Source organism: Myripristis murdjan, chromosome 22, assembly GCF_902150065.1.
Source record: "Myripristis murdjan chromosome 22, fMyrMur1.1, whole genome shotgun sequence".
Classification (NCBI taxonomy): domain Eukaryota; kingdom Metazoa; phylum Chordata; class Actinopteri; order Holocentriformes; family Holocentridae; genus Myripristis; species Myripristis murdjan.
In genome coordinates, this window is record NC_044001.1 from 864613 (window position 1) to 878717 (window position 14105).

Sequence of the window (14105 nt, forward strand, 5' to 3'; positions counted from 1 at the left end):
GGGCGACGGGCTGCAGGGGTTTCCTCTGCAGGAGTGTGAGGCCATCAATCTGTCAACACGCTGACTGTTTCCAGGCTGTTTGTCTCCTCGGCTTCACTCAACATAAACATCTAACATCACGTCTGTTGTCTGACTCCTTTATTCTGCCTTCACTCAGAAACTCTCACCTGGTTAACACAGAAGTGATGGAGCCGAGGGACGGGGGCAAAATGCAGAGAAAAAACCTCAGAGAAACACATTTTCTTCTGCTTCTTCAGTTTTCATGTGCTGCCCCCTGCTGGCCGTGTCTCAGGCCTGCAGCTGATCCCCTCAGCAGATTCTACAGCAGGGGTGTCAAACTGGTGCCATGGAGGCCAAGAGGCTGCAGGTTTTCATTCCAGCCAAAACCTCCACCAGGTGATTTCACTGATCACCCCACCTCCAAACAGAGAGGCGGGACTAATCAGTGACATCACCTGCTGGAGTTTTTGGTTGGAATGAAAACCTGCAGCCTCTTGGCCTCCATGGCACCAGTTTGACACCTGTGGTCTACAGGAACAAGGAGATCCTGCTGATCTGACCCAGAATCAGCAGATTGTTTTCTTCTGAATCGGCCCAAGTCACAGCAACGTCTCTTCAGAGTCCACATGCTGAGGATTGTCAGTTTTTTCTTTCTACATTTATGAGTTTATAATCTCAGATTTTTTTTTTTTTTTTTTCTTATGAATTTGTGAATTTAGTCTCAGACAATATGAGTTTTTTGTCTTGGAAATTCATGACTTTACTCTCAGAATATCTGAGGTTTTCTCATAACTTTGTGAGTTTAATCTTAGAGAATATCTGAGTTTTTTTTTTTTTTTTTTTTTTTTTTTTGTGGAATATTACCCCCACTCCTCCGGCTCAGTAATGTTTCTCCTCCCTACAGCTGCTGCCTTCTGCTGCACAAAATATTAAACCTGTAAAACCCGAGCTCTCAAAAACATGGAGGAAAGGCTGTGAGGAAATCAGCACAAAAAGTGCATCAGTTAAAAAAAAAAAAAGATAAAATATTACCAGAAAATTAACCAAGAGTTCTGTATTCATTTATTTATGAAATAAGAGTAAAACTAATTGATAATTCAGGGCTAATCAGGATCAGATGTGTGTTAAAGTTTCAAGGCACAAAGTGAAGTGGAGGCTGGTGCTCTGGAAGCCTCTGAGGGACAAGTCAAATTCATTTCTTTAGAAAAGTTTTCACAAAAAGCACATTTACCCTCAGTGGAAATATTAAATGTGAACAATAAAGATTATTGCAGCTCAGACAATTTAAATGAGTTTTTGATATGTAGCATCACAATCATTCAATCAGACTTATTCAATACAAACCAAATTCAGAAAAGCTGTTATGAATGTGAACACACACACACACACACACACACACACACAGGCCGCTAAACCGCTGGACGTCATGGCGTTTCTCCGGTCCGTCTCTTGCCGGCACACTTGTGTCCTCTGAGGTGTCCCTGCCGGTTGAAGCTCCGCCCACAGGCGCTGCAGCTGTAGGGTTTCTCCCCGGTGTGCGTCCTCATGTGTAAGGACAAGTGTGACTTCTGTCTGAAAGTGTTGCTGCAGACGCAGCAGCTGAAGGGTTTGTCCCCCGTGTGCGTCCTCATGTGTCTCAGCGTGTCTCTCTTGCTGCAGAATCTCTTCCAGCACACGCTGCAGCTGAACGCTTTCTCCCCGCCGTGGACGGCTGCGTCCGTCCCGTCGCTCGCGCCGCAGCCGTGAGGTTTCCCCTCTGTCGGCTCGCCGCCACACCGGTGTCTCCTGAGCCAGTCCCGGCGGTGAAAGCTCGTCCCACAGGCGCTGCAGCTGTAGGGTTTCTCTCCGGTGTGACGTCTCATGTGGACCTTCAGGTCGTTCACCTGTGTGAATCCTTTTCCACACTCGCTGCAGCCGTGCGGCTTCTCCCCGCTGTGCGTCACCATGTGTCGGCTCAGGTGCTCCTGCTGGTTGAAGCGTTTGCTGCACACAGAGCAGCTGAAGGGTCTGTCCCCCGTGTGGATCCTCATGTGTCTGTCCAGCCGAGAGCTCCCGCTGAAACACCTGCCACAAAGTGAGCAGGTCACCTGTCTGCTCTCTGAGTGGACTCTGTGGGGGTGTCAGCTGTGTCCTCACTGAGGAGTCTGTCCTGGGACTCTGGAGCCGCCTGAGGCTCTCTGCTCGCTCTCCAGTCGTCCTCACTGTCTTCAGTCTCAGGTTCAGAGGAGTCGGACGTCTCCACACCAGCAGCTGGATCTGACCTCCTGGCTGCTTCCATCTGTTCAGTGGAGCTGCTGTGATGAAGCTGTGAGGGCGGAGCTTCCTCTTCATCATCCTCACTCTTCACAGCAGTGAAGGGGAACGTGGTGAGATCTGCCTCCTGATTGGTCCACAGCTCCTCCTGTTCCTCTTTAATGGGCGGGGGCTCTGGCTCCTCCTGGTCCAGGCTGGGGGTCTGCTCCTGCTGCTCAGGGGGAGCCTCCTCTTTACACACCAGCAGCTGCTGAGGCATCACTGGAACACACACCAAGGACACATTTATTTATTTATCAATATAATATAATATATATCCCCAAAGCATGACATCCTAATGCACAAAAATAACAACTGCTAAAAACACAAAACATAAAAACAATGAATCAAAAGCAGTAAGCCCTTCAGGAACAATAATTAAAACTTTAAATGTGTTTGCTGACGTCACTGAACGTGTGGCCACGCCCTAAACTGAGTTGGAGTTGGTCCAGTTTGGTTTCACCTGGTTCTCTCCTGTTTTTTTATCAGCCAGGGAGGCGAGCCGCTGTCGTCTGGCTTCTTTTGGTTTAGTCAGGTTGTACTGATTACTGATTACATCACTTTACCGTATTTATTATCACTTTCACATTCTAAATACATTAACATTTGTTATATTGAGCGCATGTGTCTTTGTGGCTGCTTGGGACGACGGGGAGAAGACGGGGCTTTTTCATGTCGTGTGCGGGACAGGCCCGGACGGGGCATCACAGAGGATTTACTGCATTTCTGTTGGAGCGCTTCAGGTTTTGTATTTGGGAGAATTCAGTAGAGGAAGTAAACTACAGATGAGAAACACGTCATCAGTGACTGACGGTGCCTTAACATGAGGCTGAGGGACTGAGGAGGTCTCATTTTGTTGAAGGCCTCCCAGCTCCTGTGGGCGGAGCTAAGACACAAGGAGGCGAGGAGAGGAGGCGAGGAGAGGAGGCGAGGAGCCCTCTGTTCCAGGATGTGACTGTATTTTCTAAAGTCCAGAACAGAGAGACTGAGGAAGACTTTCATCCCCTGGGCCAGTAAAGGGGTCAGTGCTGCACTGTGGGCCACCCCAACACCCCGCCCTGCACCACGGGCCACCTTAACACGCCGCCCTGCACCGTGGGCCACCCCAACACCCTGCCCTGCACCGTGGGCAACAACCTACTGCAACAGGTGCTCTTTGGACGACGACTCCCATCAGTATAACGAGGATTTATCTGTGCTCTTTTGCACAAGAGTCATAATTATATTATTTGCTACAGCCTTTCAGCGTATAATTACAGTTCCCATAAGGTTCATGTCTTTGCACATTTATTACACAGCACTTTATTGTATACTCTCAAATTGTTATTTCATTCCAATGCTCGACGGGCTATTTCTTTCTGACCACCTGGTGTGTGTGTGTGTGTGTGTGTGTGTGTGTGTGGATATCTACATATCTAAGTAATGTATATGAGTATATGAGAAGTAGCAGAGTATATGTGCAGATTATAAGCAACTAAAAAAAAGATGGAGTTGGGATTTTGCCAAACGCTGCAAAATATTAGCACCAACCCCCAGATGGAAGCCATTTTCCACCACATGAAAAAATAAAATTAAAAAAATGGATACACTGTGAGATTTTTTCCCCTCACTGTGACTGTATGAGGCCGGCCTGCCGTTAGCCGAGCACTTAGCGAGGCGAGGCTAACAACACGACAGCCGCCTGACTGACTGACTGACTGACTGACTGACTGACTGACTGACCTGCTCTGTGCAGCCTGACTGACTGACTGACTGACTGACCTGCTCTGTGCAGCCTGACTTGGGGCTTCAGCAGGATGTTGAGCAGCTTCCTCTGGCGGCACATCTCTTGCTCTGCCCGCTCAGCTTTGTCTTCGTACTCCGCCACGGTTTTCTCCAACAGGCCGACAATCTCCTCCGCGGCCGCCGTCAGCCGCTCGGTGAGCAGCGCTCTCAGCTCCGGGATCTCAGCCGCTTCTCTGCCTTTTTCCAGCAGCAGCAGAAAGTCTGCAGCAGCGGCGCTGATCCGCTCATGGACCGACACCCTCAGCAGCTGCAGCGGCAGCATCTTCCTCCGCACACGCACACGCACACGCACACACACACACACACACACACACACACACACACACACACACACACACACACACACACACACACACACACACACACAGCTCTTCCTCTTCTTCTTCGTCTTTGGTGTTTAAAGGCAGCTTGCATCCTTATCGTTGCATTACCGCCACCTATCGGGGTTATTCAACCCCTACAATATTCCATCCTCTATATTCTTTTTATCAGTTTTGTCCTTATTAGAAAGTTTACTAGTAACTTTCTCCCTCTTCCACTCTCACCACCCTCAGTTATGTTCTTTAAGCCTGTTCCTGCTACTCCTTCTCTCTTCATTCCCTCCATCATGTCCCTTCTTTCCAGTTCATATTTCCTGCGTCTAATCATTACATGCTCTACATTTTCTTTTTCCTGACACTGTTCACATAGTCCAGTTGGGTGCCTCCCTATCATGTGGACAGTCCCATTGAGATAACTGTGCCCTATACGCAGCCTTGTCATGATCACCTCCTCTCTCCTGTCTCCTCCCCTGCTCCTTCCAGTCCCCACTCTTTTGTGTATTTCATACAGCGATCTTCCTTTAGTCCCTTGATCCCACTCATGCTTCCCCTCCATGCAGTGGTCCCTTCTGTTTTTGACAGTTTAATTTTAACCTCTATGTTTTCTTTTTTAATCAATCAATCAATCAATCAAACTTTATTTATATAGCGTCAAATCACAACAGAAGTTATCTCATGACACTTTACAGGTAGAGCAGGTAAAGACCACGCTCTACAAATTATAGTAGGAAAAAAAAAAGAAAACAAGAAACCCAACAGATTCCCTCCTGAGCTCTTGGCTCTTGGCGACAGTGGCAAGGTAAAACTCCCCTTTAATGGGAAGAACCCTCAAGTAGAACCGGACTCAGGGCGGGCAGTCATCTACCTCTACCGGTTGGGTGGGAAGGGGAGAGAGAGAGACAAAGAGACAGAGACAGGGAGATAAGGAGAAACTGGAACAGCAGACAACAGCAGAAACAGCAGGGTATCCTGAACAGGTAGATGGAAGTGACACGCAGCATCCAGCCTTCTCGTCTGCAGCTGGATGACCTTCCAGGATGAGCAGGACAGTTTGACCTAGACAGGACACAAAAGGCACAACAAAAGCAAAGGGGCAGTGGACTCTGGAACAACAGCATGCACTGAGTAAAAAAAAAAAAAAAAAGGGGGGGGGGGTATAGAGGAGGACAGGAAGAAGAAGAAAGGAAGAGGGAAGAGGAAGATTAGAAAAGAGGAAGGGCTCAGAGCATGATATGAAGTCCCCCGACAGTCTAAGCCACAGGTGTCAAACTGGTGCCATGGAGGCCAAGAGGCTGCAGGTTTTCATTCCAACCAAAAACTCCAGCAGGTGATTTCACTGATTAGTCCCACCTCTCTGTTTGGAGGTGGGGTGATCAGTGAAATCACCTGGTGGAGTTTTTGGTTGGAATGAAAACCTGCAGCCTCTTGGCCTCCATGGCACCAGTTTGACACCCCTGGTCTAAGCTTATAGCAGCATAACTAAGGGCTGGTCCAGGGCAACCTGGGCCGACCCTAACTATAAGCTTTGTCAAAAAGGAAAGTTTTAAGTCTACTCTTGAAGATAGAGAGTGAATCTGCCCTCTCAACTGAGATAGGAAGTTCCACAAACGTGGAGCCTGGAATTGGAAGGATCTGCCTCCCGTTCTAGTTTTAGAGATTTTGGGAACCACCAATAAACCTGCATTTTGGGAGCGCAGTGCTCTGGCAGGATGATAAGGAACTATGAGCTCTTTCAGATAAGATGGTGCCTGCCCATTAAGAGCTTTATAGGTGAGGAGAAGAGTTTTAAATTCTATTCTAGATTCTACAGGAAGCCAATGTAAAGAAGCCAATATTGGAGTAATATGATCTCTTGTCCTAGTTCTAGTCAGCAGAGCTTGTTTGGTTAATCTGTCCACCCTTTAGTTGCCAGTGATACCCACATGTGCTGGGACCCACATTAACATCACCTCAGTGCCCCCTCTCTTCACCCTTGTGTACAATTCCAATATTTCATAAACAATTTCTTGGTTTTTAACTATTCCATCCTTCAAGCTGTGCAGTGCAGCTGATGAATCACTACATATAATTGCTCTCTTAACTTTGGCTTGCTCCACCCATTCTATTACCATCTTAACTGCATACATTTCAACTGTATAAGGAAGCTTGATGTCCTCTTAAGCATTATTACATGAGAGGGTGTGCTTGACCGTTATTATTATTATTGTCTATTATTAGCATCGCTGAAGTGACAATACTAACGGTCAAGCACACCCTCGAGTATAATAATGCAATTATGCAACTATTACCAACAAAATAAAATGTATAATCATAATGTATTCATACTGTGGGCATTTCGCTCTCAAAATATAAAAGTTTTTTGCTAGCATTCTCTCCGTTTCAGCGGAAATACATGAGATCTGACTGTAACTAGTCGTTGTCAGTCAGCCAACTTGGGCTTATCATGTTTTCTAGACATCGTGATTTCCCAAAACTGAATAAATACCACATATAGCAACACAGAACTGCTCTGCTAGCTCAATCATGTTGTAACTAGAATATCCGCTGGAAAAAATAAATTTTTCATGGACTGATAGTTATACTTCTGCCGATTTCTCAGTCATTTTTAATCTAACAGGTGCCGTGACAGCAACTCAGCAACACAGCTGATCTTTATCTACAACCAACTTATATGAACAGTTATATTTAAATACAGGCTACTGCTTTCCAGTGTCGGCAGCACAACAAACATCTGTCTTTTCATAAACTCACCGGCAGATGTTTTATTTCAGCTGGGGGTGTGTCACTCCAATTTAACGTCAGCTCCGATTAATGTGGCTAAGCAGCAAAAGTAAGGACAGTAAGCAGTCACATTAAGGCTGAACAGAGTTATAGAATCACCTTTTCAGGCTGTTATCAATTTACCTCTGAAATAAAGACAACAGTTTTCACAGATGTGTTGATTTATTAAAAGTTCACTTCAGTGTACAGATGCAAATAAATTGACAAATTAATTAAATCAATGGCCTAGGAAACTCATAAAGAATAACCAAATTAATAACGATTAATAGGCTAATTAATAACTGATAACATTAACATATTAATAACAAGAACAAAGTTCCAGCCGCACATCTCCGTGGAAAATCTGACAGGTACTGTCCGTGGTGCTGAATCCGCCTCAGCAGGTACTGTCCGTGGTGCTGAATCTGCCTCAGCGGGTACTGTCCGTGGTGCTGAATCGGCCTCAGCGGGTACTGTCTGTGGTGCTGAATCTGCCTCGGCGGGTACTGTCTGTGGTGCTGAATCCGCCTCAGCAGGTACTGTCCGTGGTGCTGACTCCGCATTTCATTCTCTATTACAGAAATTAAAGCTCCATAAAATTCATGGAGGATCTTGTTTAGCTCTTCTTTCCTTACAGGTGTGAAATCAGTTGTTTGCCCGGTGTTTGTCAGGTAGTCTTGTAGACATTTGACGGCCCAAGACATTGACCGGGCCGTACCGGCTTCATTTCCTGACCTCTCCAGCTGATCCAACTCTTCACTCGTCACTCTCGTATCTCGGCTTTTTCTCTTCTGTCTTGTCTTCCTCGTTCAGCCATTTACCCAAATTTAAGTCGCCAAATTAATCAAAATTAACAACCAAACAGTTCATTATGCAGGCTAACAAAGCTGACAGCGGCTTTTGATGCGGGTTTCAGTGAAACGTTTCGTGTTGCCATGGAAACCACACAGACTCTGGCAATAGTATTGCCGGGCGGACTAATATTTTCAGTGAAGAGTTTTTTTTTGTTTGTTTTTTTTTTTTCATTTCAATTGCTCATTTGAGCACATTCTAAACGTCTGATTGACCAATCAGATTGCTCGGTCGGATCTACGTGTTGTATAATTACTTATACCTACGTTATGACTAGGAACTGCCACTGCAGCACCAGTCCTATTCAATACAGGGTCTTTGGATCCATCAGTGTAAACTTGTGCGTAATCCATATATTTCCTTTCTATATATAGATAGAATTCCTCTACCAAATCTACATTTTTCTTCTTTGCCTTAACTTGCAATTATTGTAAATCTAAATGTTTCTAATGCCCACACTGGGGTTGTAGGTCACACCACTGCTGGGCAGAACTCTTGCTCATATAACCCTAAGTCTCTTGGCATTAAGTCTCCTGTTCAGCAAAAACTTCACACACACTGTAACCCGCACACACACACTTTAACCCGCAGACCAGAGAAAGCCACTTCTACTTCTTCTTTTTAATTTCCGGCAGCTTAGACTCCGCAAACTGGTGTAGCCAGGTCGCACCGCCCTCACCTGGAGCTCCCAGAGGGCCTCCTCCTCCAGCCTGATGGCAGTGGCGCAGAGAGTGGGTCTGCACTACATGCAGCGCATAGGGGCCGCATTTAAAGGGATGGAGGGAAAATTATTTCGAGTCTGCATTACCTGTATTTACCAGCTGTTTGTTCATGTGTAAATGATATGATCAATAACAGCGGCACGCCACTGATTAGGCGCCGCTCTGAACTGCGGGTCTGAATCTGCAGTCTTCAGGTCTGCAGACACATACTATTGCCCTCCACGGCTCCGTAGCACACAAACATAAAACAAGAGAGGAAGAGGAATATTTACATTTTTAATCCAATCAAAGAGGACGTCACCCAATTCAAATACACACAGTGTGCTGTACATCAGCTGTGAGGGAGGCTCAGTCTCTGCTGTCTTCGTTTAGTTTAGTCTCTGCTGCTTCAGATGTTCCTCCTGAAAAGGGCTTCTCAAAGCGAGCATGTCCATAGTTCTGGTCTCAGACAGTCGTATTCTTCTGGGACTTGTTCTGGATGCTGCCACATGGGACTTTGCTGCTCCTTAAGCTAGCAACAGGCTGTGTTGTTTACCTGCAGCTGCATTCTGCGGCCGGTGAAGAGTCTACATCGAGCTGTCCGTTTCAGAAGAGCAGCCATTTCTTAGTGTTTCAAAGCCGATCAGCCCATTGAGCGCTGCTGTGGCCTGCAGCTAAATCAATATCAGGATCAATACTGAGGTGAGAGGTGACATGATGTTCTCTACGTCTGAGGATGATGCCAGATAATCTGGAAATAGGGCTCGAGCTCCACAAAGAGCAAACCTGTCCTGCCATTCAACATCGAGTCACACAAAGCAGCCATCCAGCTGCTGTGTTCAAATCAGGTTTGTTCCCTCTTCAAGTCATCTTCAGTTTTAGGAAACCTGTGGAACACCTGGCCAGGGGCTGCAGGTGAGAAAAGCCTCTGACACATTTACAGTCATGTGTTTATTAATGTGCACTGTCCAAAATGAAATACAACTCTGCTGAAAGTCAAACCTCAGGTACAGACCATTAAACATCTTAATGTGACTTGGAGATCAAGTCACATTAAGAGCAGACTCTACCTGCTCAGGAGTCTGAGGTCTTTTGGAGTGCAGGGGGCACTCCTGAAGACCTTTTATGACACCGTGGTGGCATCAGCCATCTTTTATGGAGTGGTCTGCTGGGGGAGCAGCATCTCGACGGCTGACAGGAAGAGACTTGATAAACTGATCAGGAAGGCCAGCTCTGTCCTGGGACGCCCCCTCGACTCAGTGGAGGTGGTAGGTGAGAGGAGGATGATGGCTAAGCTGTCATCCATGATTGTGAACGACTCCCACCCCCTGCAGGACACTTTAACTACACTGGAGAGCTCCTTCAGCGACAGACTGCTTCACCCAAAGTGTGTGAAGGAACGCTATCGCAGGTCCTTCCTTCCTGCAGCCGTCAGACTCTATAACAAGCAGTGCTCCCAGCAGACCACACACTCTCCAGGACTGCACTGACTGCACTAGAATGCACATTCTCAGCACCTTAACTACCCCCCTGCTGCCCCCACCCACACACTCACACACACTCACACTCACACACACTCACACACACACACACACACCCTATACTACTGGCAGATAGCAACACGTAAAGACTGGAGGGGAAGGGGTGATTCCATAACTGTGGGACTAATAAAGGAATATCTTATCTTATCTTATCTTATCAACAGGTGAAGGGAGGGGCACAAAAGGAGAGGGGCTCCAGTCACAGCTCTCCACTGTGCAATGTGCTGTCATTCTCACGTCTGTGTTTAGTGACTAGAAATACAAAAAAAAGTCAATCAATCAATCAGAGGAGGAGGTTTAAATGACACTTTTGCACAACATTAAGATTTGAATATACAAACATTATAATGACTCATTATTTTTACAAGCCTGTCCAATCAGTCAGTTAACAATTATCCACCAAGATGCCTGATACAATAAAAACCAAACAAACTAGAAACCACAAATCAGCCAAACATGTTCTGAACTCTTTCAGGTCAGAGTTTGTTTCTGAGAAACTGGCAGCTCCACCTCAATAGAAGAACCAAGTGACCTCAAAGTAAACCCAGGGAGGAGCGGCTCAGTGAAGGTGGAGCTGAAGGTGTGCAGGAGTCTCAGTCTGTCAGAAGAGACTGTGTAGAAGGACAGAGTCCCAGCAGAGCAGTCCAGATACACTGCTACTCTGTCAGATCCAAGGGGACGGACAGAGATGCTGGTGAACTGACTGTTGTGTCTGGCAGTGTAGCTGTAATCAGAGCACTCCAGACTCCAGGACTGTTCATTGTCTCCAAGCCCAGAGTCATCACCACTTCTTGTGATTCCTCTGTAAGTCACTGCTATAGAAACGTCTCCACTCCACTGGACCTCCCAGTAACATCTCCCAGTCAGACCTTCTCTACACAGAACCTGAGGCTCCTCATCAAATCTGTCTGGGTGATCAGGATACAGCAGCTCCTCTCTCTCCCTCGTCACCTTCCTGTTGTCCTCAGACAGACGGAGGTTTCTGTTCGCTGTGTTTGGATCCAGTGTGAGATCACAGGCATCTGATGGGGAGAAGACACACAACACACCTCAGAAAGCCTCATTCACTCACACTCTCTTGGCTCTTAGAAGGTTATTATAGTTTTAATTTTTAATGTCATTTTACACTTTGTGTTTTCAATCTGAGTTTGGTTTTAGAGGGTTTGCTTGTTTAGTTTTTTTGTTTTTAATGCTCATTTTTTGTTTAGTTTGCAAGGCAGATTTCATATCCACCCAAAATACCAGAGAAAAACAAAAACATATCAACAATTAAACAAATGACCTTTTTTATCTCCTTTTTCTCCTTCAGGTTTTTTATCTTATATCTCCCTCTCTTTTTCTCTACCCCCCTCTGTCCTTTCCCCTGCCCTCTACCCTCATCATACACCTCCCCTTACACACACACACACACACACACACACACACACGCACACACCCCACACACACACACACACACACACACACACACACACACTCACTCACACACCAAAAGTAAACTACAACTGATTTGCTTTCTTAATTATTTTTTTCTTCTAATTTTCTAATTGAGTTCCTGTCTGCTTCTTTCTTTCTCTCCACATCTGTTCATCCTGTCTTCTCCTTTTCTAACATGTTTTTCTCCTTGTAGCTTTGACTGGACTCAGCAGAGAGAGACAGGAAAGGCCGGGGAGAGAGAGGGGCCGCCCTGCAGCAAAGGGCCTGAGGTGGGATTCAAACCCACGACTCAGCCTGGACAAGCTGGAGCTCTGCTCTGTGTGTGTGTGTGTGTGTGTGTGTGTGTTTGTGTGTGTGTGTGTGTGTGTGTGTGTATGTGTGTGTGTGTGTCAGTTCTCACATCCTCTCAGGCTGTCAGCTGGAATCCAGTCTTCTACATGTTCCAGCCTGTAGGGATGAACACAAAACCATCATCCTCTTCATCATCATCATCATCATCATCATCATCACCTGCAGGTCACATGACCCCAACACACTGTGGCTGCTCTGATTGGCTGATCTCTCTCTGTCTGTCTGTCCAGTCCTGAGGCCACTGAGCACTTTGGACATTTCCCAGGAAATGCTGCCTGCACTGACTGTGTCCAGCACAAGAACCAAGCAACCAAGCTGCTCCGCCTGGACTGACTCCACCCCTCTAGGACTGACTCCACCCCTCTAGGACTGACTCCACCCCTCTACTGACCCGAGAGGACTGACTCCACCCCTCTAGGACTGACTCCACCCCTCTACTGACCCGAGAGGACTGACTCCACCCCTCTACTGACCTCAGAGGACTGACTCCACCCCTCTACTCACTGAGAGGACTGACTCCACCCCTCTAGGACTGACTCCACCCCTCTACTGACCTCAGAGGACTGACTCCACCCCTCTACTGACCTGAGAGTCTTCAGGCTGCAGTTTGGACTCTCCAGTCCAGCAGACAGCAGCTCCACTCCTGAATCCTGCAGCTGGTTCTCACTCAGGTCCAGCTCTGTCAGATGGGGGTTGGACTTCAGAGCCGAGGCCAGAGAAGCACAGCTGCTCTCTGTCAAGCTGCAGTACCTCAGTCTGAATGAAGAATAAAAATAAACTCTAAGACAGGAAGAGTGCAGATCTGTGTCAGGCCTCCCTCTCAGAGCTGCGTCTGATTGGCTGCTTGTCTCTGAAGAGCAGCAGCCTGACAGGTGAAGCTCAAACCACTTCCTGTCTTTGAGGAATGGAATGAGTCTTGTGCTGTATCTTCATGCAAGCATGGGCTCAACATTTTCCTCCAATCAGGGCGCTGCATGACAGAGTCAACACCGGTTAAAGGGGATTCAAACTTCCTGTCAGTCATAACATTTCCATAATTCCAGATGTGAAGCGTCACTCCTCAGTGAACTGGCTCCTTGAGCTCTGAGAGCTTTTTCTACTTCACTATCTAGTTATTATTAACTATTTATTAACTAGTTATTATTATGGATTTGCCATGTTTTCTAGCAGCCTGCTCACACTGATACAGGTATTCATTTGTAAGAAAGTGAAAATACTAAACAATAACAGTCTAATTATTCCTAAATAAATGAATATGTTGTTATTGTAAAGTCTGCTCCCCACAGTGTCTGCCTAACAACATTCTGGCCTTTGGACAAATGGAGTTGATGAGCCCTGATGTGTTTGATTTTCTTCCTCACATCACAGCAGAGATCTGGAGCCGACGCCTCAGCAGCTCTTTCTGATAGAAGTCATGTGGCTCTGAGAGAAACCGAGTTTAGAACACACAAACACTCCAATCTAAATGAAGAATAAGGTTTCTCTCTCTCTGTCTCTCTCTCTCTCTCTCTCTCTCTCTCTCTCTCTCTCCTGACACATGAGACGGTTGTTAGTTACCTGTCAAACGTCACAAAGCACACATGCATCCATGATACAGAACCTGACCAACCATCCTCACAAAAACTAAAATAAGCAGCAGCCCCGACTTTAAAAAAGCACAACATATACTTCACAGCAATATCAGCCTTATAGACATTTAGTGCTGCTATATGATTCAAACAATATCCATATATTCATGTCATCATTAAAAAGTGCAGTCTGACCTGAGAGTCTCCAGGCTGCAGTTTGGACTCTCCAGTCCAGCAGACAGCAGCTCCACTCCTGAATCCTGCAGGTGGTTCTCACTCAGGTCCAGCTCTGTCAGATGGGGGTTGGACTTCAGAGCCGAGGCCAGAGAAGCACAGCAGCTCTTTGACAACAAGCAGCGCCTCAGTCTGAATAAAGAATAAAAAATGGAGCTATAATTTCCAGTGTTTTGGATATTTATTTATATTTATTTATAATTCAGCAATGAAATAATTATTATAACAATTGCATTAATAATAATACTGAAAATACTAATTTATATT

At 46.2% G+C, this 14105-nt stretch overlaps 2 protein-coding genes across 2 annotated transcripts; both read right to left on the reverse strand.

The window, feature by feature from the left end:
- Positions 1–1396: 1396 nt before the first annotated feature.
- Positions 1397–2075, reverse strand: LOC115354089 (zinc finger protein 436-like). The gene has a single exon (XM_030044266.1). The coding sequence runs from the start codon at positions 2028–2030 to the stop codon at positions 1425–1427; it is 606 nt and encodes a 201-aa protein (XP_029900126.1). The 5' UTR covers positions 2031–2075; the 3' UTR covers positions 1397–1424.
- On the reverse strand, positions 2075–4372 carry LOC115354087 (uncharacterized). Its single transcript, XM_030044263.1, has 2 exons — positions 4054–4372; positions 2075–2514 (listed from the first exon to the last, which is right to left on the reverse strand). The coding sequence occupies exons 1-2, from the start codon at positions 4337–4339 to the stop codon at positions 2084–2086; spliced, it is 717 nt and encodes a 238-aa protein (XP_029900123.1). The 5' UTR covers positions 4340–4372; the 3' UTR covers positions 2075–2083.
- Positions 4373–14105: the final 9733 nt, after the last annotated feature.